The 22,580-nt window shown below is 42.6% G+C and overlaps 1 protein-coding gene across 2 annotated transcripts in view; it reads left to right on the top strand.

Moving 5' to 3' along the window:
• The window catches only part of TPGS2 (tubulin polyglutamylase complex subunit 2), a 59,335-nt gene extending 43,942 nt beyond the window's left edge, over window positions 1–15,393 (top strand). Inside the window, exons 5-7 of one of the 2 annotated variants that reach the window (XM_028098398.2) lie at window positions 10,275–10,388; window positions 12,107–12,267; window positions 13,743–15,393. In XM_028098398.2, the coding sequence (XP_027954199.1) occupies window positions 10,275–10,388; window positions 12,107–12,267; window positions 13,743–13,973 (506 nt within the window). In that variant the 3' untranslated portion in view covers window positions 13,974–15,393. The remainder of the gene's footprint in view (window positions 1–10,274; window positions 10,389–12,106; window positions 12,268–13,742) is intronic. The other variant, XM_028098397.2, reaches the window with a different exon arrangement.
• Window positions 15,394–22,580: the final 7,187 nt, after the last annotated feature.

The following is a 22,580-nucleotide window of genomic DNA, read 5'->3' on the forward strand; positions in this document are numbered from 1 at the left end:
GGTACATTGAAGTTCTGGCAGAGAGAACTGATGCAAGGCTTCTCCATCAACTGCACAAGCAGTTACACACTAGTACAGGCATCCCTTGGAGATATTGCAGGTTTGGTTCCAGATCACCCCAATAAGGCAAGTGCAAATGAATTTGTTGATTTCCCAGTGCATATTAAAGTTAGGGTTATACTATATTATGGCCTATTAAGTGTGATGTCTAAAAAAACAATGTACATACATTAATTAAAAAATACTTTATTGCTAACAAATGCTAACCATCATCAGCTTTCAGCAGTTTGTAATCTTTTTGCTGAATGGAGGGTCTTGCCTCCATGTTGATGGCTGCTTAATGATCAGGGAGGTGGGTTGCTGAAGGTTGGGGTGGCTTGGCAATTTCTTAAAGCAGTGAAGTTTGCTGCATTGATTGACACTTCCTTCCATGAATGATTTCTCTGTAGCATGCCGTGCTGTTTGATAGCATTTTACCCAGAGTAAAACTTCCAAATCGGTGTCTTTCTTCTCAGACCCTGCGACCATTTTATCAACTAAGTTTATGTGATACTCTAAATCCTTTGTGCTAATTTCAGTAGTCTTCATAGCCTCTTCCCCAGGAGTAGAAGCCATCTCAGGAAACCACTTTCTTTACTCATCCGTAAGAAGCAACTCCTCATCCATTCAGGTTTTCTCAGGAGATTGCCAGCAATTCAGTCACATCTTCAGGCTCTCCTAATTCTAGTTCTCTTGCTATTTCCACCACATCTGCAGTGACTTCCTCCACTGAAGTCTTGAATCCCTCAAAGTCATCCATGAGGGTTGGAATCAACTTCTTCTAGAATCCTCTTAATGTTGATAGTTTGACCTCTACCCATGAACCATGAATGTTCTTAATGGCGCCTAGAATGGTGAATCCTTCCCAGAAGGTTTTCACTTTACTTTCCCCAGATCTATCAGAGGAATCACTAGTGATAGCACTTATAGCCTTATGAAACATATTAAGTATTCAGACTTGAAAGTTGAAAAGACTCCTTGACCCATGGGTTGCAGTATGGATGTTGTGTTAGCAGGCACGAGAACAACATTCATCTCATTGTACATCTCCATCAGAGTTCTTGGGTGACCAGGTGCATTGTCAATAAGCAGTAATATTTTGAGAGGAATCTTTTTTTCTGAACAGTTGGTCTCAACAATGGGCTTAAAATATTCAGTAAACCTTTGTTGTTCCATTTACAGAGCACAGGCAGAGTTGATTTTGCATAATTCTTAAAGGCCCTAGGATTTTCAGAATGGTCAGTGAGCATTGGCTTCAACAAAGTCAGCATCTGCAGTAGTCCCCACAAAGAGAGTCAGCCTGTCCTTTGAGGCTTTGAAGCCAGGCACTGACTTCTTTTCTTTTGCTTTGAAAGTCCTAGATGGCATCATCTTCCAACAGAAGAATGTTTTGTCTACATTGAAAATCTGCTATTTAGTGTAGCCACCTTTGTTAATTATCTTAGCTAGATCTTCTGGATAACTTGCTAGTTTGCCTTGCACTTTATGTTATAGAGACAGCTTTTTCCTCAAACCTCATCAACCAACCTCTGCTAGCTTCAGACTTTGTCAGCCTTGCTCTGGATTAAGCTTTGGCTTTTAAAGGCATATTGTGGATGGTTTGATCTTTTATCCAAATCACTTAAAACTTTCTCCATATCAACTATAAGGCTGTTTTACTGCCTTATCATTCACGTGTTCACTGGAGTAGCACTTTTAATTTCCTTCGAGAACATTTCCTTTGCATTTGGCTATTTGGCACAAGAAGTCTAGCATTCAGCCTATCTCAGCTTTCAACATGCCTTCCTCACAAAGCTTAATCTTTCTAGCTTTTGATTTAAAGTGAGAGACATGCAATTCTTCCTTTCACTTGAACCTTCTAAGGCCTTTGTAGGGTTATTGATTGGCCTAATTTCATTACTGTGTCACAGGGAATAGAGAAGCCTGAGGACAGGAAGAGAGATGGAATGGCCAGTCAGTGGTGTTCAGAACACATACATTTATCAGGTTTGCTGCCTTCTGCAGGTGTTTTATGGCACCCCAAAATGGTTACAATAATATCAGAGGTCTTTGGTCAAGAAACTTCAGCAGGCACAAACTTCAGCAGCACCACATCTCCCAATCCCTGCATTTTGCAGGGCTTCAGTCTCTGCAGCAGTGACGATGATGGCAGCTGCAGTGGGCCCTGTGGAAGCCTGAGGGATGCCTTGTTGAGTGCCCCGACCATGCATACTTTGCAGATCCGTTTGGGCTGGCCTCTCCTGGCAGCGGGTCTCATTTTGCAAGCAGACTGGTGCATACCTTTAAAACACACCCCTTCCCTGGCTGGGGACCAAACATTGCCCACAATAGGCAAAGAGAGCCTCTGCAGATAACTGTAATGAAGGAAGAAGAGGCCAGGACACAAGAGGGCACGCACAACACATATAGGAGACAACCGTGAAGTGCCAGGTCCAGGGGACATTGCTTTAGGGAACTATAGAACTGCTTCTTCATAAGGCCATTACTTTCAAGAGCAAGCGATGTAGCTGATCTTCCTAACACACAGAAACAGACACAGAATTAGACAAAATGAGACAGAGGAATATGTCCCAAATGAAAGAACAAAGACAAAACCACAGCAAGAGACCTGAGTGAAACATTAAATAATATGCCTGATAGAGAATTTAAAGTAATGGTCATAAAGATACTTAATGGATTTGAGAAAAGAGTGGAGAACATCAGTGAGACCCTTAACACAGAGATAAAAAAGAATCAGAGATGAAGAACACAATAAATCAAATTTTAAAATGTACATGGTTGGAATAAATAGCAGATTAGAGGAAGCAGAGAAACAAATTAATGACCTGGAAGACAGAGTAATGGAAAGTAATCAGGCTGAACAAATGAGAGAAAAAAGAATTATCCGAAGTAAGAATAGACTTAGGGAACTCCGTGATTCCATCAAGTGTAAGAACATCGATATTATAGAGATCCCAGAAAAGAGAAAAAAAAGGGAGCAGAAAATTTATTTGAAGAAATAATAGCTGAAAACTTCCCAAATCTGGATAAGAAAACAGATATCCTGATCTAGGAAGCACAGAGACACCCCCCCCCCAAAATCAACCCAAGGAGGTCCAAACCAAGACACATAATTAAAATGGCAAAAAGTAGTGATAAAAAAATTTAAAAGCAGCAAGAGAAAAGATCATTACATACAAGGGAAACTCCATAAAGCTATGAGATTTTTCAGCAGAAACTTTGCAGGCCAGAAGCGGGTGGCATGGTATAGTCAAAGTACTGAAAGGATAAAATCTGTAGCTAAGAATTCTCTATCCAGCAAGTCTCTCATTCAGAATAAAAGAGAGAAAGAGTTCCTCAGATAAACAAAAATGAAAGGAGTTCATGTCCACTAAACCAGCCCTGCATGAAATATTAAAGGGGACTCTTTGAGTGGAAAGGAAAGACAATAATTAAGAATATGAAGAACAAAAGCAATAAAAATAAGTGTATCTGTAAAAATCAGTCAAGGGATTTGCAAAATAAAACTATGTAAAATATGAAACTATTATATATCTAAAATGGGGGGGAGGGAGCAAAGAATGGGTTCAAACTTAAAAGGTCATCATAACAAATAATGCAAAAGGTTGAAATATTGCAAGAATTACCAAAATGTAACACAGACACAAAGTGAGCAAATGGTGTTCGAAAAATAGTGCCAATAGACTTGCTCAACACAGCGTTGGTACAAACCTTCAATGTGTAAAAAAAAAAAAAGCATTATCTGTGAAGCACAATAAAGCAAAGCACAATAAAACAAGCTATGCCTGTACTGGAGGGATCCAGGAGCAAAGACTGGAAAGTGATGGGCCTTGGCAAGAGCCTGCCACTCAGAGATGTAGGGAGTCCTCACAAGAAAGGGAAAGGTTACATCTGCTTCCTATGTATGCTGGGACTTTTGAATGCCTCAAGGCAAAGAAATTGTTAAATAAGTAGACTGAATCTTCCCTGCCTTTGAGGTTGGAAGATAGAGGTGGACTGGATACTAGAGAGTTTTCAAGCAAAGGACACAGCTAGGGGTAGAGACCATATTGTCCTACATACCCATAGAGATAGAAACCACTTGGCCTTTTGGTACCTGCTGAGTTCATGCCTTTTAAGATAGTCCAGTAGTTAGACCCAAAGTCTTATAAAACCTAATTGGAAAAACACTGACTTTTTCAGGGTAGTCAACAATCAAAAAGAGGATGATCAGAAAGAAATATCAGGATATACAACTAGGCAAATAAAACTGCTTAGAGGACACAGGTGAAAACCTAAGTAAAAACAAGAATTAGGACAGTTAAAGACATTTAAGACAGCACAAAGGCTTCCTATAGAACAAAAGTAAAAATTCTCAATTGATGAATTGAAGAAGAGTATACATAAGATTGAGTTAGTAGCCTGATAAACCAAGTGCAAGATGTATTTAAAAGCACAGATAGATCGGGGCCCCTGGGTGGCTCAGTTGGTTAAGCGACTGCCTTCGGCTCAGGTCATGATCCTGGAGTCCCGGGATCGAGTCCCGCATCAGGCTCCCTGCTCAGCAGGGAGTCTGCTTCTCCCTCTTCCCTCCCCCCTCTCGTGCTCTCTCTCAAATAAATAAATAAAATCTTTAAAAAAAAAAAAAAGATCAATTTAAAGGGGAAATTATGAGGGGAAAGGTTGAAGGGTAAGAAAAATAGAAAATAGATCCAGAAGATCTTCTGTCATCATAACAGGTGCTCATAAAAAAGAAAAAGACCAGATAGAAAGGCAAGAAACACTGATAAAAGAAAATTTCTCTGCAAATTGAAAGGGCTCTCAGAGACCCAGATTGGACTGATGAGAAAAGAGACACCTAGGTGTTGTATAATGCGGAAAAGAATTACAGGCTTCTAGGCAAAAATAACTTGTGAAGAAATAATAATCAGACTGATACCAGACTTCTCTCTTGTGGCAGTGGAAACTAGAGATAGAAAGCACATACATGTTACTGAGCAACAAGGAGTACAAATCTAGAGTCCTATGTATACAGACCAAACACACCTTCCAGTTTATTAAAAAAAATATGGAAGGATTTGTAAAACTTCAAGAACATTACTCCTCTAACCAGAAGACAAATGAGACTGAATGGAGGTCCCAAAATGTGGGAGAAAAGGAAACAAAGGATCAGTGACCCTCCCATGAAGGGGTTATGCATGCATTTAATCTTAAGAGATAGGAATCTATCAAGATAGCAATGTGTTGTATAACTTTATTTTTAAAGATTTTATTTGAGAGCCAGCACAGGCTGGGGGAGGGGAGAGAGGCAGAGGGAGAGGGAGAAGTAAATTCCCCGCGGAGTGCAGAGCCAGATGTGGGGCTCAATCCCAGGACCCTGAGATCATGACCTAAGCCAAAGTAAGATGCTTAACTGACTGAGCTACCCCAGGTGCCCCTGTGTTATGTAATTATTACTTAAGAGCTTTTGGGGGGCAGCTGGGTGGCTCAGTGAGTTGAGCATCCAACTCTTGATTTTGGCTTAGGTTAATGAGATTGAGCCCCACATCGGGCTTTATGCTCAGCAGGGGTCTGCTTCTCTCCCTCACCCTCTGTCCCCCCACTTTGCCCCTACCCCACAGGCACGTGCTCTCAGAAATCTTTAAAAAAAAAAAAAAAACTCTTGGAAAGAGGGACACAGTGCAAGGAATATTGTAAAACCTACTGTAGTTGATGCTTGAGCAATGTGGGGGTGAAGGGCACTGACCCTCCATGTAGTCAAAAATCCTAATAGAACTTTTTACTCCCCCAGAACTTAATTACTAATAACCTACTATTGACTGGAAGCCTTACCAACAACAATCAATTATCACATATTTTGTATGCTATGTGTAATATACACTATTCCTACAATAAATTAAGAGAAAAGTAAATGTTATGGAAATCGTAAGGAAGAGAAAATACATTGACAACACTGTAAAAAAATCCATGTATAAGTGAGCCCATGCAGTTCAGTCATGTTGTTCAAGGGTCAACTGTATACTGTTTCAGCTAAACCTAAAAGAAAGAGGAAAGATGTAAAAGTGTTATGGGTTAAATTATGCCCCCCCATTCATAAAATGAAGTCCTAACCCCCAGTTCAGAATGAATGTGATCTTATTTGGAAATAGGGTTATTGCAGATATAAGTAGTTAAGATGAGGTCATACTAGAGTAGGGTGGCCCCCAATCCAATATGACTGATGTCCTTAAAGACATTTGGAGATACAGGAAGAATGCCATTTGAAGATGAAGGCAGAGATGGGTGGGACTTCTATACATTAAGGAAAGCTTAAATTTGCCAGTCAACTACCAGAAGCTAGGAGAGAAGCATCGAACAGATTGTTTCCCCACAGCCATCTAAAGAACCAATTCTGCCAACACCTTGATCTTGGATTTGTAGCCTCCAGAACTGTGAGACTATAAATTTTTGTTGTTCAAGCCACTCAGTTTTGGTACTTGGTTACAGCAGCCCTAGCAATTAATATGTAGAGTGTTCTTGGGGTCTTTAATAGTAGAAAAGGTAGGACAAAGGAGGAAAAGAAGCAGAAAGTGGAAGGTCTCCTCCTACTACAGGGAAGAAATAGTACACCTTGTTGGGGGAAACAAGAGTGTCTTGTTTGAGCTTTCTATTTTTGTATAATAGATTACCACAAATTTAATGGCTTAAAACGCCACAAATTTATTATCTAACAGTTTCATGAGTCAAGAATTCAGCCACTAATAAGTAAGGTCTTCCACTTAGGGTCTTTAGGCTAAAATGAAAGTGTCACCTGGTGCTATGATCTCATCCAAGGCACAGAGGCCTCTTCCAAGCTCACTAGTAGTTGGCCTTAGTTTCTTGCAGTTGTGGGACTTAAGTCCCTATTTTCTTGCTGGCTTTTAGCTAGGGCTCACTCTCAGCATCTTTAGGCTCCCCTTAGATTCTAGCCACGTGACCCTCTCACTACATCGCAATTTACTTCTCAGTCAGCAGCGAAATGCCTCTTCGGTTTGCTGCAACAGTCTCCTATCATGTAAGCTAATCAAGGGAGTGACTACTACATCATATTCGCAGATCCTGACTATATTCAAGGGCAGGAGGTCCTGCAAGGTATAGATACCAAGGAGCAGGAATCTTGAGGGCCTTAGAATTCTGCATCCCACACTCGGTTAGGAGAAATAATGGTCTATTGTTTTCAGATAAGGGTAAAGTCTTATTGATCTAATCATACAAACAAACAAAAAAAACAGGAAGATAACCACTAAAGGAATAAAAATCTACCTTAAATCTCCAACCTAATAAGGGAATATTGAATCATAGGAGGAAAAATAAGAGAAAAGAAGGGGCGCCTGGGTGGCTCAGTCGTTAAGCGTCTGCCTTCAGCTCAGGTCATGATCCCAGGGTCCTGGGTTCAAGCCCCATATCGGGCTCCCTGCTCAGCGGGAAGCCTGCTTCTCCCTCTCCCACTCCCCCTGCTTGTGTTCCCTCTCTCGCTGTGTCTCTCTCTGTCAAATAAATAAAATCTTTAAAAAAAAGAGAGAAAAGAAGAAACATAAATTAGGAAACAAAACATTAGGAGAAATAAGACTGATCAATCACGATATTAAATGTGCTGGGATTAAATCTCCCTTTTGAAAAACAAAGACTGTCAGATTGATATAAAAAGCAAGCTCATCTATGTGTTATTTTTAGGAGCATACTTAAACTGACGAAGAGATTTCCTCTTCTGCAAATTAGGTAAACAGGTAATTCAGAGAAGCCTTCCTACCAAAGACAACTGAGAAGTCAGCAAAATATAAAAACCACCTTGCTAAAAACATCAAAGAGCTAACAGGATGATGAGGTAATATCAGATCAAAATCCAGAAGACAGAAATCCAGGGGAGAAGAGATTCAGTATTTGAGATACATTGATTGCCCTTCTTACAACAGGCTATGAGGATGCTGGAAAGCTGTGAATTTGCCCCATTTTGAGACCAGGGGAATAAAACAGAGTCCAGGCCTTACAAAGGATGGCACCCATAAAAACTACCTACTTTTGGGGTTGGCACCATGAAGAGCAGTACCCAGGAGACAGAAAAAAAACAGAAGTAACCATTGTAAGTCATCTGTGTGGCCCAGAAAATGTTAAATTGGAAAATTAGACTAAATTGACTCCAGGTTATTAATCTCCTCAGGGGCCTAGCAGAAACAAATTCACTCTAGAGAAATGTTCTAAAATTGATTGTCTTAATGGTTATATAACTGTAAATATACTAAAAACCATTAAATTGTGTACTTCAAATGAGTAAGTGGTATGGTAGGTGAATGATCTCAATAAAGCTCTTATATAAAAAAGAAAATTCTACCCTAGAGGAGGATAACAGTATCTTAGACCTCAAATTGTTTTTATAAATAATTTTTCAAAAACACTTCCTTCTAAAAAATAACTAGGCACATGAAAAAACACAATGCCATGAACAAAACTAGCACAAATAACAGGTAACAAGAAAGAGATCCACTGGTACTCCCAAGAGTGAAATTATTTGGCACAACAATGTGCTAATGCATACATGGGGATAAAACTAAACTAAAATTTCAGTGAGAAACTAAAAATAGTGACATTGCATATTTGGCAAAAAAGGAAGCAGAAGATTCAAATACTGACTTCTTCCTCCTGGTAATGGCAGAGTACCTTTTACCAAGTCAAGACTACTCGAAACTCTGGGAAAACTTTAAGGACAATGACCTAAAAAGATTGGAGAATAACCAAAAATGAGCAGAAACTGGAGTGACATCTACAAATGGCGGAAAGGAGTTTCCTATTTTGTAATTTTTCACCTGCAGGCAGACCCCAGTTGGCATCAGTCAGGGCAAGGCTGCTGAAACTTGGTGGGACCCTACAGTCTACACTTTGGATCTCACCCAAGATGGGAGTCACAGACCTAATTTTTTTTTTAAAGATTTTATTTATTCACGAGAGACAGAGAGAGAGAGAGAGGCAGAGGGAGAAGCAGGCTCCCAAGGAGCAGGGAGCGGGACTCGATCCCAGAACCCTGGGATCATGACCTGAGCTGAAGGCAGACACTTAACCATCTGAGCCACCCAGGCACCCAGTCACAGACCTAATTTATCTGCCCTCCTGGAACAACAACAGAGAAGATATATAAAAATGGATTTCAAGACACTGACCATCGGGCAATGAAGGACAATGAGCCTGAGAGATGGAAATAAAGAAGGGGAACCTCAGCTTAAGACTCAAGAGTTTTCCAATCCACAGTGTAGAGCCAGGAAGCCAGACAGAACCTTTCATACTCCATGAGTTGAGGACCACATGAAATTAAGAAGAGTATTAAAGTGGGAAGGGAAGGCCATGTTTAAAACATTTTTTTAGTTAGAAATGTAAATATTTATGCATTTGTATAAAATTATATGTATGGCAATATGTAAGTAAAAAATAGTCTTTTTATAGACTTTGTTTTATCCAGTCTCTCCTAGGTTTGTAAACTCTCACCCTCAGTTACTAATACTCATCTTTATTACATAATAGCTGTAACGAAAGAAGCAGGAAAGTTTCTGATGCTTGTATTTCTAAAAATGTCTCTTTTTCCTGGTACTCCATTGTATTTAATTATTAGGTATTTCTAATTGAGCCAGGCTTATCATTAATTATAATGTAATTAATATTAAATATTATACATACATTTTAGACCAAGGAAAAGGGATTCTAATCAAAAGATCATAAAGTGCTATAAATAAGGGGAAAGCAATTATCTGGGAAAAAGAGACGTCAACATCAGGCCAAATTACTTTGCCTTTATGTATTCCCACTTCAGCAAGTTCAGTTTGTATTCCTTGTGTCACCTTCCCCTAGATTCTGTGACACTGTGATAGAGAAGCCCAGACAGAAGGCTTAGCCCATGGATAAGATCCTGGACATTTAGAGTATAGAATTCATTTGGGGGGCGCCTGGGTGGCTCAGTCAGTTAAGTGTCTGACTCTTGGTTTCGGCTCAGGTCATGTCATGATCTCAGGGTCCTGTGCTCAGCGGGGAGTCTGCTTGAGGATTCTCTCTACCCCCCCCATACTCGCTCTCTCTCTATCTCTCTGAAATAAATCTTTAAAAATTTCATTTGGCTCACATTGGAAATAGTAGTTAAGAATATGTCTGAGATAAGGCTTTTTCCCTTTTTTTTCCCCCCTACCCTAGCAATGCTGGATAAGTATGTGTTTGAGTTGAGTATGTTTGAACATAACTATTAACTTCTGGGTTTGCAGCCAGTGAGAACCAGCCAGAGAAGCCTCACTTTGATTCTCGCAGTGTGATATTTGAGCTGGATCCTTGCAATGGGAATGGGAAGGTTTGCCTTGTCTACAAAAGAGGGAAACCAGGTAAGAATCATTGACAAGCATGGTCCTGCAGTTGGGTGTGGCATGGATGACCCTGCTCTGCAGTCACGACACAAAAGGCAACTCCTCTGGACCCATGAGGTGCGGCCAGGTCTCTTGGTGATGTAAAGACCCAGAAAGCCCCTTTGGTCCTCCTTGAACATCCCCTTCTTGGCCAATCGCTAGAGTCTTTAAGCTGTCATCATTTGTGAGTTACTGCAAAATAATGGGAGTACGAAAATAAGTGAGTAAAAACTAAAAGAAATAGTCATTGTGTTTATAGACTCCTGTAGCAGGCTCACGCATTAGAAAAGCATCCAGGAAAAGCATTATCTTTCCTGTATACTTCTCTCTGTAGGCAAGTTAACAACCTATAAACCTGAATGAGTAGACCTCAATCTAAGACCTCAGATGAGAAATCAAGAGGGAAAGTCTCTGGTCCCCGGAGCAGCAGCTGTCACCAGTTCAGGCCCTGCCCTGGGGATGGTGGACAAGGCCCAGCCCTCTTCACGTAGCTCTCAGTCTGTCAGGGTGAGAAAATAGAGATGCCAGGATTTTACCCCTAGAGGAAGGAGGGACCGACTTTGCAAAGTAGCCTTTCATCCACATCTTGGGTTACACGGAGGGGTGGGGCAGGAGGGGTTGTGGGGTAAGGGGAACATCCAGGCGAAGAGACTGGGTAAAGCTATGCCATGGGAAAGTGCAACTGATTTGGAAGGCATGACAATTTCAAATCATAGGGCTACCTGGTTCATCCTGTGGGTGAGGAGTTGGAGCCAGAAGCCATGCACAGCTTGGAAGGAGTTGGGACATGGCAGTGGGAAGTCCAGGTTGTTCAGTAAAGGAACAGCCGAATTGAGGTGGAAATGCCCGTTTGCACAGGCAGTCTTGGAAGAGGAAGAGACTGGAGGGTGTGGGCCACTGAGGGAGCCATTACAGCCATCAGACAGGAGACGAACTAGAGGCCTGCGGGAGGAACGAAAGGTGAGGAGTGAGTGCGAGGCTGGAGCTGCTGTGACCATGCCTGTTTTAGTTCAGCCCGGACCTCCTGCAACAGCACAGGCAGGATCCAGGACAGGAGCTGGTCTGCGCTCCCCCACAGTGGCTGCTCACAGCCCTTCAGGTTCCTGATGGAGACCCCCTCAGAAAACCAGAGCCTTGGGGAGCCTGGGGGGCTCAGTCGGTTAAGCAGCTGCCTTCGGCTCAGGTCATGATCCCAGGGTCCTGGGATCGAGCCCCGCATCGGGCTCCCTGGTCACTGGGGAGTCTGCTTCTCCCTCTCCCTCTGCTGCTCCCCCTGCTTGTGCTCTCTCACTCGTGCTCTCTCTCTCTCTAATAAATAAAATCTTAAAAAAAAAAAAGAATCAGAGGCTTTCAGAGTCTGTCTCCATCAGGAAAGCTGAGACCCCAGTCTGTCCCCACTGAGGCAGGAGGCTGCTGAATAGTCAGCCTGAATGCACAGATGGCCAACGCCCAGCGCACAAGTCAGTCGGCTGACTGATCAGGGATTTGTACAAGAAGACCAGTAAAACCCCTAACAGTGGCCACGGGAGCATGGCCTGGAGGTTGAAAGGGGTAAAAAGGAACTCTTACTTGTATTTTACATCCTTCCACTATTAGAATTTCTTTTTTTTTAACCATGAGAGTATATCGACTTTACAGATAGAAGGAGAAAAGTATTATGCCATCCGTTCATTTCTTCCGTTCATTTGCTATTTCAGCGTTAGCCCAAGACGCTGAGATCTGGTTCCTGGACAGAGCGTTATACTGGCATTTTCTCACCGATTCCTTCACTGCTTACTATCGGCTGCTCATCACGCACCTGGGCCTGCCGCAGTGGCAGTACGCCTTCACCAGCTATGGCATTAGCCCACAGGCCAAGGTAAGGGAGAAACACGTGCCATCTCAAACTGTGGACTGTATCAGAATCTCTGAGGAAGTACTTAAATTGCAGAGTCCCAGCTTCCCCGTCCCATTCAGAAGACCTGGGGTGGAGCCCAGGAACCTGCATTTTCATTAAGCAAGGCAGATGGCGCCAGTGTAGGTGGATAGCCTCACTTAATATTGAACTAAATGGTTCCCAAACTTGGCTGATCCTCAGAATCACCTGGGAGTTTTCTTTCTAATTAAATTTTATTGGGGGCTTAGGTCTGAGTGTTGGTTTTAGATAGGCAGTGCGTGCACACATGAAGAGTGGAAAGTCAGTCTTATTCCCAGGCTCTCCAGCCTCCCAGCCTCCCCCAGAGGCAGCCACTGTTTGCATTTTTCTTGTGCTTTTTGCAGGGTACTTTACTGCATAGAAAGCATACATGCATATGATTTTTGGTTCCTTTTTTTTTTTTTAAGATTTTTTTTTTATTTGAGACAGAGAGAATGAGAGAGAGAGAGAGCACATGAGATGGGGGAGGGTCAGAGGGAGAAGCAGACTCTCTGCCGAGCAGGGAGCCTGATGCGGGACTCGATCCAGGGACTCCTGGATCATGACCTGAGCCGAAGGCAGTCGCTTAACCAACTGAGCCACCCAGACGCCCGGTTCCTTTTTTCTAAATCACAAGTGCACTACTCACATCGTTATGCACCTTCTTTTCACTAACACTCCATCTTGGGGTTCATTCCCTATCAGTACATACAGAACTGTCCTTTTTAGTGATACAGAATATTCCATTGTATGGATGTGCCTTGCTTATATTACAGATCTGGGCAACATTTCAAACATAGAGTTGCCTGGTAATGTTCATATACCCCCTAGTTTGAGACCAGGCATGCCTGGAAGAACTTTGGCTGGGGTGGCAGTGAACTAGGGACTCAGCTCCATGTATGTATTCATCTGGTGAGCCTCACTTTGCCCAAATGTCACCTAACATCCATCCAGTCAACATCATGAGGTCAATAAATGTGATGCTCTTTGCCCAGAAGGGGAAAGGAGCACCAGCACCGGCAGCTTCCCTCAGCCGAGGCCTGCCACTGGCCTCTGTCATGCACCTTCTCTGGGAAGGTGCTGCCATAGCCACCTGATGGGCAGTGGCTGCCGTGAGGACAGAACAATTAGAAGGTCACTGATGATCTGGGACCTAATCCCCATGCTCAGGGCTCAGTAGATCAGAAGGAAGGAAGTTTACTTGCATTCTTAGTCCTTGTGCTGAATTTATTTTAAAGGTTATGAGACCTAATAAAGCAATGTGTGTGCCATCACTTTCACCTCAAAGACGTGCTAACAGATTTTCGAGGCAGTTTTTCATAAAAACTTTTGTTCTCTTTGCCTCACTCCCCACCTCTCTACCTCTGGGTCTCCACTAAAGAGCATAAACAATTGCCTTTCTCCTTCGAATTTTGACCTCTCCCAATTCTCCCTTACAGCAGTGGTTCAACATGTATAAACCCATCACCTACAACACAGACCTACTTGCAGAAGAGACCAACTGCTTCGTGAACAAGCTGGATCCCAGCAAAGTGTTCAAGAGCAAGAACAAGACCTTAATCCCCAAAAAGAAAGGGCCAGTCCAGCCTGCAGGTGGCCAGAAAGGGCCCCTGGGTCCTCCCACCACCTCTAAATCCTCTTCTAGCCCTGGAAACCCTGTCCGGAAATGAGCACCCCAACCTCCCCGCCAGCCCTACAGCAACGATTTCCAGGCACGGATGGCCCAAGCCTCAGATTCTGTGAGTGGCACCATAGGCCTTTTCCCATCTGCGTGAGCCAAGTCCTAGGCCCTTTACCCCCGTTGGCATTAGCCAGGAGTTCAAGGGCATACTCAGGTCTCCCCCAGAGTCCTTTCCTCAGCCCTTGCCTCTGAGAGCTGTGGAGAGTTTCAGAACTTGTTTAAGTAGTTAAATAGAGCTGCTAAGAGTTTTCCTCTCTTTCCACCCCCAACCGTCTACACCCCGCAGCAGGGATTAGAGAAATCCCCTGAAGAAACCACTGATTTTGACCCATGAGGCATTAGAACTGTGCTGTTCAGTTGGTAATCACTAGCCAAAGGTGGCTGTATAAATAAAAAACTCAGTTTGTCAGTTGCATTAGCCACATTGTGAGTATTCATGTGGCTGGTAGCTTCTGTATTCAACAGAGATAATGGAACATTTCCATCATCACAGAAAGTTCTGTTGGGCAGCACTGCATTAGAATATTTTCATGCTGTCCTTACTCAGATCAGTTCATTTTTGTTAGAGAATGTGGATACCTTAATTTGATGGGTCATAATGTTCCATGGAAATTCTTGAAGGTACAGTTGTGTATGTTCTTTTTATTTTTCATAACTCTCACTGGTCCTTTTCAGTTTCCTATAAAGTTTGTTGTTTCCAGTTTTGCAGTGTGATGTTTATACATTACCAAAACTATCTTAGTTTTTTTTTTTTTTTAAGAGGGGGTAATTCTCTACTTGAACCATTTAAAAACGAAAAGCAAAGTCCCAAGCGCTGTTTTACAGGACTCCACATAAAGAGTTCTTATGAAACCACTGTTGACAAGAGCTTTCCACCTGCCCTGCCTACTCCCAGCTCTCAGTAATTCATGCAGTGGCAGAAAGGGACAAAGAGGGACCAAGCTATCAAGGATAACAGCTCAAGTTTGGTCTATTAGAAGAATTTTTCTGCCAGAACTGATCAAATGAAAGGGAGAGCCAACAGCACCAGATCAGTGAGTCCAGCATTGTGGCTGCTGGTCCAAGACCAGTCAAAGTTAGAAGGGGTTTGAGCAGGCGGGTCACCGTCTACTACAGCAGGCCGGCCTCTAGGGCTGATGCATCCCCTGAATCCCTTTGGAGTCAGTCCTGGCCCTGTTCCAGTTTTCACAGGTATAGCCGCAGAGGAATCAGAGTGCAGCGGTGCCCTTCACATCACTGGCAGTCCTCAAAAGGCTATAGAATAGAGAAGGAGGGGGCTCCGCAAAGGAAAGGAGAGCAGTGAAGAGCCGGGCTGGCTACCTGAGTGCAGGACCCAGTGCCAAATGAAGATGGGGGGGCCTCGTGTCCAAAAATTAGGAAAATAGTACCATTAAAAGTACTAAAATGTTCTCACTTTCTTCCGTGGTATCTCTCACATCTTGTTGTGGGTTTTTACTTGCTACTTAGTGCTGTCCTAAGTAACGAAAAATTTAAATTCTAAATCATTAGCATTAATTTTATTCCTCTTTATAGTACACCATTCCAGTTTTAAATGCAACTAGAAGAGCAGAGAACTCATGCAGAATCACCAAAATTAAACAACTTACATTTCATAGCTTATGTATACATGTGGTGTATATATATGTATTTTGTCCTTATTAGGAAACACTCCAAAAAAAAAAAAACCTCGCTCAACTATTATTTCACTTCTTGATATGTACACATTCTATCAACATTCTTGCAGCTTACTGATGAGTAAGGAAGGACTAAAAGAAAAACTAGGAGCTGCCCTATGTTTTCTTTTTTCCTAAGTCATCATTTTCAGCAGATATGGGTGGCTAACGAAGGAAAATGACACGAGTAAACTAAAAACTTAAAAGTAACATGAGTAGAAAAAGGATATGACCGGGTTCCACGGTCATTCATGCTTAGAATGCCATTACCTTCTTTTCGCATTCAAATCAAGTCTGGTTCAAATGGAAAGCATGGCCTCTTGGGGCTCTCAGTGCCCCCACTTACTCAGTTGTAGGAATAACTTGCTTATGCTTTGAATCTCTTCTCAACCGGGACATGGTGGGTCTGCTGGAATTCTGTGCACGCAGGCACCACGACGGCTCTAAGTGAATGGGGTGGTGGGGAACAGTGGACACACTGCATGGATCTCCTCTGCTCCTGTGTGTGTGCCTTTGTCTTACCAGACTTCACTTACAGAACACAAGTTCAAAGACAAAATTAAGAACTTCAGACAGTGACAGGAGAGCATTCAACCACATGTGAGGCCCACTGAGTGTGGGGCCCTCTGTGATGACTCTGGCCACGTGCCTGTGAAGCCGCCCCCAAGAAGGAAGAAGGGAGCTCTCCTGGTGAAAGACGCAGACAACCTGTAAGGGGTGTGTGCTATGTGGGGAGAAAACTCACCCATGAGATTTATGTTTCGAAACGAAAGCAATTTAAATGGCAAGAGGCTCTACTGTAAATCAGCTGCCCAAGAAAAAGATAACTATGCTGGAATCACAAAATCACAAAATCACAATGCATTGATGTAGTTAAGATTGTGCATAACATGCCACATCTTCATGCTTCTTGAGTCCGATAGCAGGGAAGTACCCAAGCCAAGGACAGGACTGATGGGGGGCTCCTTGCACATAATAATCCAGAGGATCTATCCCTTGAAGCTGTGCCTCCCCAAATTTGAACATGCATCAGTGTCACTGGACTTGTGTGTAGAAAATCAGATACATTTTCAAATCCCACTCAGACCCAATAAATCAAAATTGCAAGGAAATACCAGGACTCTTACTCAACTGCAACTGTGATAATAACGCTTACCAAATCTAAAGCTTTCTACTTAATGGGTCTAAGTGGTTGTGCTTTCACTGCATGGAGAAGAACTCTAAATCTGTTTTTCATCTAGAAAAGCATGTACAATGATTGAAACAGAAGGGCCAAGGGACCCTGTGTGAATACATGTATTTTTTAAACCTTTTATTATGGAGAATTTTAAACATTTACAAAGATAGAATAATGAGCCCATGGATACATCACCCAGTTTAAGCAATTCTTAAGGCCAAGCAAATCTATATATCTGGTCTTTGCCCTTCCAATTTTAATTTTTTATATAATTCCATTTTAACTTACCTGTTGATTTTTAAGTTACAGTTCTTCGCATTACACTTTTAACAGTTGCTCTAAGGATTACAATATTCTGTTTCCTATTGAATGCAGTACCCACTCAGACACAGCATCCCTAAGTAGCCATATTTGTGTAGTAGAACTCCGGCCCCCTGATTGCAGGTCACTGGACAGTAGGTGGATACCAATTTAAATTGACTACACTTTAACCCTTTGGGTCTTGTGATGCATTCTCTTCTTTGGTTTAAGCTAACCCAGACTGGATTGTTCTTCTAGCTGAGCATGCCCTGGTTAATACACAGCCTCTATTATGGAGCAATTGTGAAGATTTTAAATCAGCTAATTGGTGAGGAATCCGAATAGTCCCTTCTTTTTCCCTTCTTCCTTTATAATGTGACTCCAACCTTTGTTTCTAGCCATTCACTTTCTGTATGGGCCATCTGGTTCTGTCTTCTGATCCACTCACTTTCCTTGCAAAACACAAGCACGGTTTCCTACCTGCCAGTGCAGGCCAGATGTCCCTGCTCTGCCTCCCAAGGTCCTGCTCCAGTCTACTCCACCTCAGAGTTCTCCATGAAGCCTAGTCCAGCAGCAGAGCCCTCTCTGGGGCAGAGTGCCACACACCGGTACCACTCAAGGAACCTTGGGTCATCTTGCCTTGTTACCTGTCTTCAGTGGTTGGTGAGACAACGACTGTGTGTTACTTTGGCAAGCCATGCTGCTTGGTGTGGAACTCCATGAACCATTAAAGGATTAAACTTCAAATCAATTAATACATAATTTTATGCTAAATCAAGAGCTGCCTCATACTTAAGTCCAGGATAGACCAGTAGGAACAGACAACCAAGCAAAGCAATAAGAAAAAAGCACTGTGAAATGCTGTTAATTTAAATGTTTATGGAAATTGTGAAAAGGCAGCCGCCACTTTATTTTAGAAGCAGGACACTTTAGTTCAGCTCACAGACCACCTCTATCTGAAGACCCTGCCATAACAAAATCTGTGGCTGATATTCCAAAGTTTTGGCATCCAAACAATATCTCCCCGATGGCCTCTTGTCACTCACTGGCTGTGGCTCAACATCTTTTATCAGATAATGTGCCTTGATTTGTGGTTTCAGATATGTAATCTTTGTGATAACCCATTCTTACATTTTTTTATAGCACCTAGCACCCAGGCCTTGCCCAGTACCCACCTGTGGTACGCGTAGCACACAGAACGAAAGACCATCTAACTGGTTGTCTTTGATATCCACCCAGCTAGTTTCACGCAGATAAAATGTGAGCAGGCTTCCTGGATGAGAAGGTGAACTGCAGTAGGGAGGACCAACCAGAGGGCGACATGGTGAGAACAAGCAGTGCAGGAACTGAAATAGTGCTTTATAAAGCTTTATTGCAAAGTGGACTTAGCTCTCGTCAGAGATGTGTGCCCAGCCACAGCTGAGTTATCACAGGGAAGTTCGCACAGCCCTGATGGGGACTCAGGAGAAAGCGCATCTAGGCAGATCCGTCAGGGAGGAGAGTGCATATTTGATTGCACCAAATGCCAATCATATGGCACTCTCCTTTGAGGACAAAAATTCCCAAGGCTCAGAACACAACATGGGCAGCGAGTAGACATAGTTTTGTAGACATGGTTTTAAGTTCTTGGAGTAGACGTAGTCAAAAGCAGTTTTATACACAAATTTTACAAAAAAAAAAAAAACCTTATGTAAAATGAATAAAACAGTAACAAAGTATATACAAAGGTGTATTCTCTCACACCTGTGCTATCCAATACACTAGCGACCAACCCCCACGTAGCCATCTAAACATAAATTCCTATTCCTCAGTCTCTAGCCGCATGTCAAGTGTTCAGCAACCACCTATGTCTAGTGGCTACCATACAGAATGGTGCATATATAGAACATTTCTATCACCACAAAAAGTTCTACAGGGCAGCCCTTGGACCGCAAGGAACTTGTCTTCACCTTAGAATTCTCAGAATAATTCTGTTGCAAAGCCCTTTTATACTCATACCGTACTCAATAAATTACCTGAAGACACTCTTTTTCTAAGTAAGACACTGCATCCTTTCCTACTATGTAGTCTTTTTATAACTCCTGTCTCACAGGGACAGCCAGGGATCAGTGGGCATGTCACTGCACATTGGAAAGGCACAGCGGGCTGTGCAGGTTCTGGGCTTTGCCCTGTGTGGCAGTCAAAGGCCGCCAGGCAGCTCAGCCTCTTGGCCTCTGCAGTGTCCAGCAAGGAAAGCAGACAGAAATGAAAGAGCAAGTTTCTGCATCTTGGAGCCGCTTATCTCCTCTGCCCTTACAGGACCTGGTGGGCCTGACTTTGAGAACACCCTCCTGAGGTCAGAAATAAGGAAGAACATTTCTCAAAATACCTACCATTCCTCTGGAGGGTGGTTACCTTTTTTCACAGCCTAAAGCCCAGCAAAGAATAGCTTGGAGACCAACCAGAGCAGGGACACCGACAGCCCTCAGAATAGGTCAAGTCCAACTAAGGGAGAGACCGCATCCTTCAAGCAAAAGCTTCAAATAAAGGACCAACTACTAAGGGCAAGATTAAACTTCTGGAAAACCCGCTTACCTTTACCAGGGCTCCAGTTCCCAACTGTCTACTTTAAAACTTTATTTGTAAATAAGGTTATCCCTTAGGAGAGAGGTGCAAGTGGATTGCTCTTGAGGGTGCATTTACATGTGTGGAAGTTCGTGAGGCACTTCTCCCACGGATGGCTCTAGGCCATGGCCACACACAGGTTCTGGAATAGAGTATTAGGATTCCAGAATATAGGCTTACTAAGCAACTTTAATAAGAAAACTTTTTCCTTTAAACATTTGGACTAAAATGGACTACTGTGGCCTTAATTACTATCTCTACAAATCATGTGTTAGACCATTTTAAAAAAGTAGGAAATCACCTTCAATATTATCCACTAAAAACAGGAAGAATTCAGTCAAGCACGAGACAAATCCAAAAATTTGTCTTCTATCATTTTTTCATGAATACAACCTTAAAAAGTTTAATATAACCCAAGGGTGAACTTCTATATACATTCGTTGATTCAGGACGTTGTCAATTTCCACAACCTTTACAATTTCAGGACCGTTTTTCTTCCAAAGAGATACGAATTATTCTTTTTCATACCACCTGCTGAGAGGGGCTGCTGGATTAGGACCCATTTCCTTCCACTGAGACTGCATTTCTAAGGTTGGGTTGAGGTGAGAACCAACTTTATTCCCTTGTCATTTCCGATCTTACGCCTTAATCTTCTAAATCAAGAAGGGCTCTGGTGCTGATTGAATTGCTCTAATCCTGAAGCCATGTCTACCACCAGCTGCTGTGTACTGAGTTCTAGTAAAGATGACCTTGTCTAAATCACTGTATCATCTAGGACATTTTTTTCAGAGACCAGATAAAGCAGCTATAAAAGCTTTCCCTAGCACCTAGCTCTTTCTGTATAGCTACCACATTTTTAATCTTATTTGGAAGTTGAGGTTTGCAGAAGTATAATTATTCCATCGGGTACACAGTTTAAGTATTTTTAGGACAGGAGGACTGTCTCCATTTCCTAGCCCACTTCCCTGCCCAGATGCATCTGGCTGTCCATCCCTGGAGCCCCCTTCCAGAGAGTAGTGCAGGTTTAAAAGCATTCCTAGGCAGAGGCTATTAAGGGGCAGAGAGTCAGAAGAAAATTGAGCTTTCTAGTTTATTTTCTGAAAGTGCAAGAGCCAAGGCCCTGCTTAGCTGGGTCCACCAAATAGTCCCAAGGACTGCAGTAACCTCTCCTAGTACAGGAAGACCCGCTGCTGAGACCGTAACAGAAGGTGCCCTACTTACCTTGTGGTTGGTTTAATGTTGTGTATCTGTAATATGCTGTGCAGGTTCTCTCCGGAATATCTTTTCTATTTGACCAAAACCCATCTCTCCCCGTTTCCACCTAAATCAGATAACTTCTAGATTATATTAAAATGAATAGAGGAAATAGACATCAGCTGTCTAGCCCCTCTAATAGGAGATGAGGAGGTGAGTGTGCCTGAGTCTCTGCAGACATGGTGACTGATCCATGCAAACCTCTTCCCGCCCCACCAGCCGCAAGCAAGGAACCTGCAGCATCCAGCCCTGGACGTGCAATGGGCCCAGCACACACTGATCCTACATAATCCTGATGAGCGGGGTGTCACAGTCATTCCCCAGTGATGATCAGGATGTGCTGTTTTTCATTTTCAGCCGTTCTAATTATCCAGCTGATTTAATTTTCCTGTACATGTAATGCTCTACTTCTAAATTACAAAATGTTCTGGAAGCAAATCATTGTTGCTAATCTAGTAGTTAGGAAATTTCCACTAAGTCAACAATTGAAAGGGTGTTTGAACTACAAAATCATAAATTTGTACTTCTTCAGATGGATCATCTTAAACAAATACACTTTTCAAATGCAATAATTAAATAGTGCTCATTAAGAGAATATAAATGGCTTGGCCCTCACTTAGTTGAGTATCAGCAATCTGAATAAACTCTCGCCATATCCTTTCACCAATCAGAGTAGGAATCATTCCATCACGAAGTCACAAAAGATGTTTCTGAGCTTCTGAACCTTTCCGGTTTATGCTAGATGTGTACATGGATGGCTGGGTGGGTGGCTGGGTGAGTGGGCTGCTGATTAATCATTGATGTAAAAATTGTGCATGATTATGAGCCCTTATCGAACAAGAGTTTAGATACACCACCTGGCTTCCAGGGTTAGGCTTGGTCAATGTGGAGCTGACTGGCTCTCCACCCACCAGGCCCAGCCCTGGGTCAGTCTGTGCCACATGCTGAGAAGAGAATATGTTGAAGCAGAGTCCACTGTTGATTAACAGGCTTTCTTAAGGGTTCTAAAAGAACAAAACCAGGACGAGCTTGACAAGCCAGCACATACCACTTCCTGTCTTTTGCCCTTGGGGCAAGTCATTCATTATCTCTCATCCTTACCTTGTTCCTGCGTAAAATGAAAATGGAGAATTGCTAAATGGATTATATAAAATAATACATAACGAGTGACCACACAGAGATGCCATCAATACTTGAGCTCCTGTAAAAATCATTCAGAAAGCCCATCCCCCCACGAATCGCCTAGCAGCACAATTTTTCTACCAAATAAATTGCCTTTTGTGACAAAAATTGATGGGGCATTTTAATATCATGTACCTCAACTGCAACTGCAAAGACATTTCATCCCTTCCCCTAGGCAATCAGCTATTTTTATTTTTACTTCTCTGGCAAAATGTATAAATAGCTGCAGATTAGACTAAATTTTAATTTTAGTTGATGACTACGTCTCATGGCCCCAAGGGGAGGGATCATGACTCTCCTTTTCCCAGCTGAATCCTCAGCTCCTGGCACAGGGTCACCTCTATAATAGGCCCTCGCTGCAGATTTGTGACTGATGGTTGTGACTGATTTTCTAGAGCTGCCATAA

Source organism: Eumetopias jubatus, unplaced genomic scaffold (genome assembly GCF_037043125.1).
Source record: "Eumetopias jubatus isolate StellerSeaLion01/CBP00866 unplaced genomic scaffold, mEumJub1_p1.0 scaffold_16, whole genome shotgun sequence".
Lineage (NCBI taxonomy): Eukaryota > Metazoa > Chordata > Mammalia > Carnivora > Otariidae > Eumetopias > Eumetopias jubatus.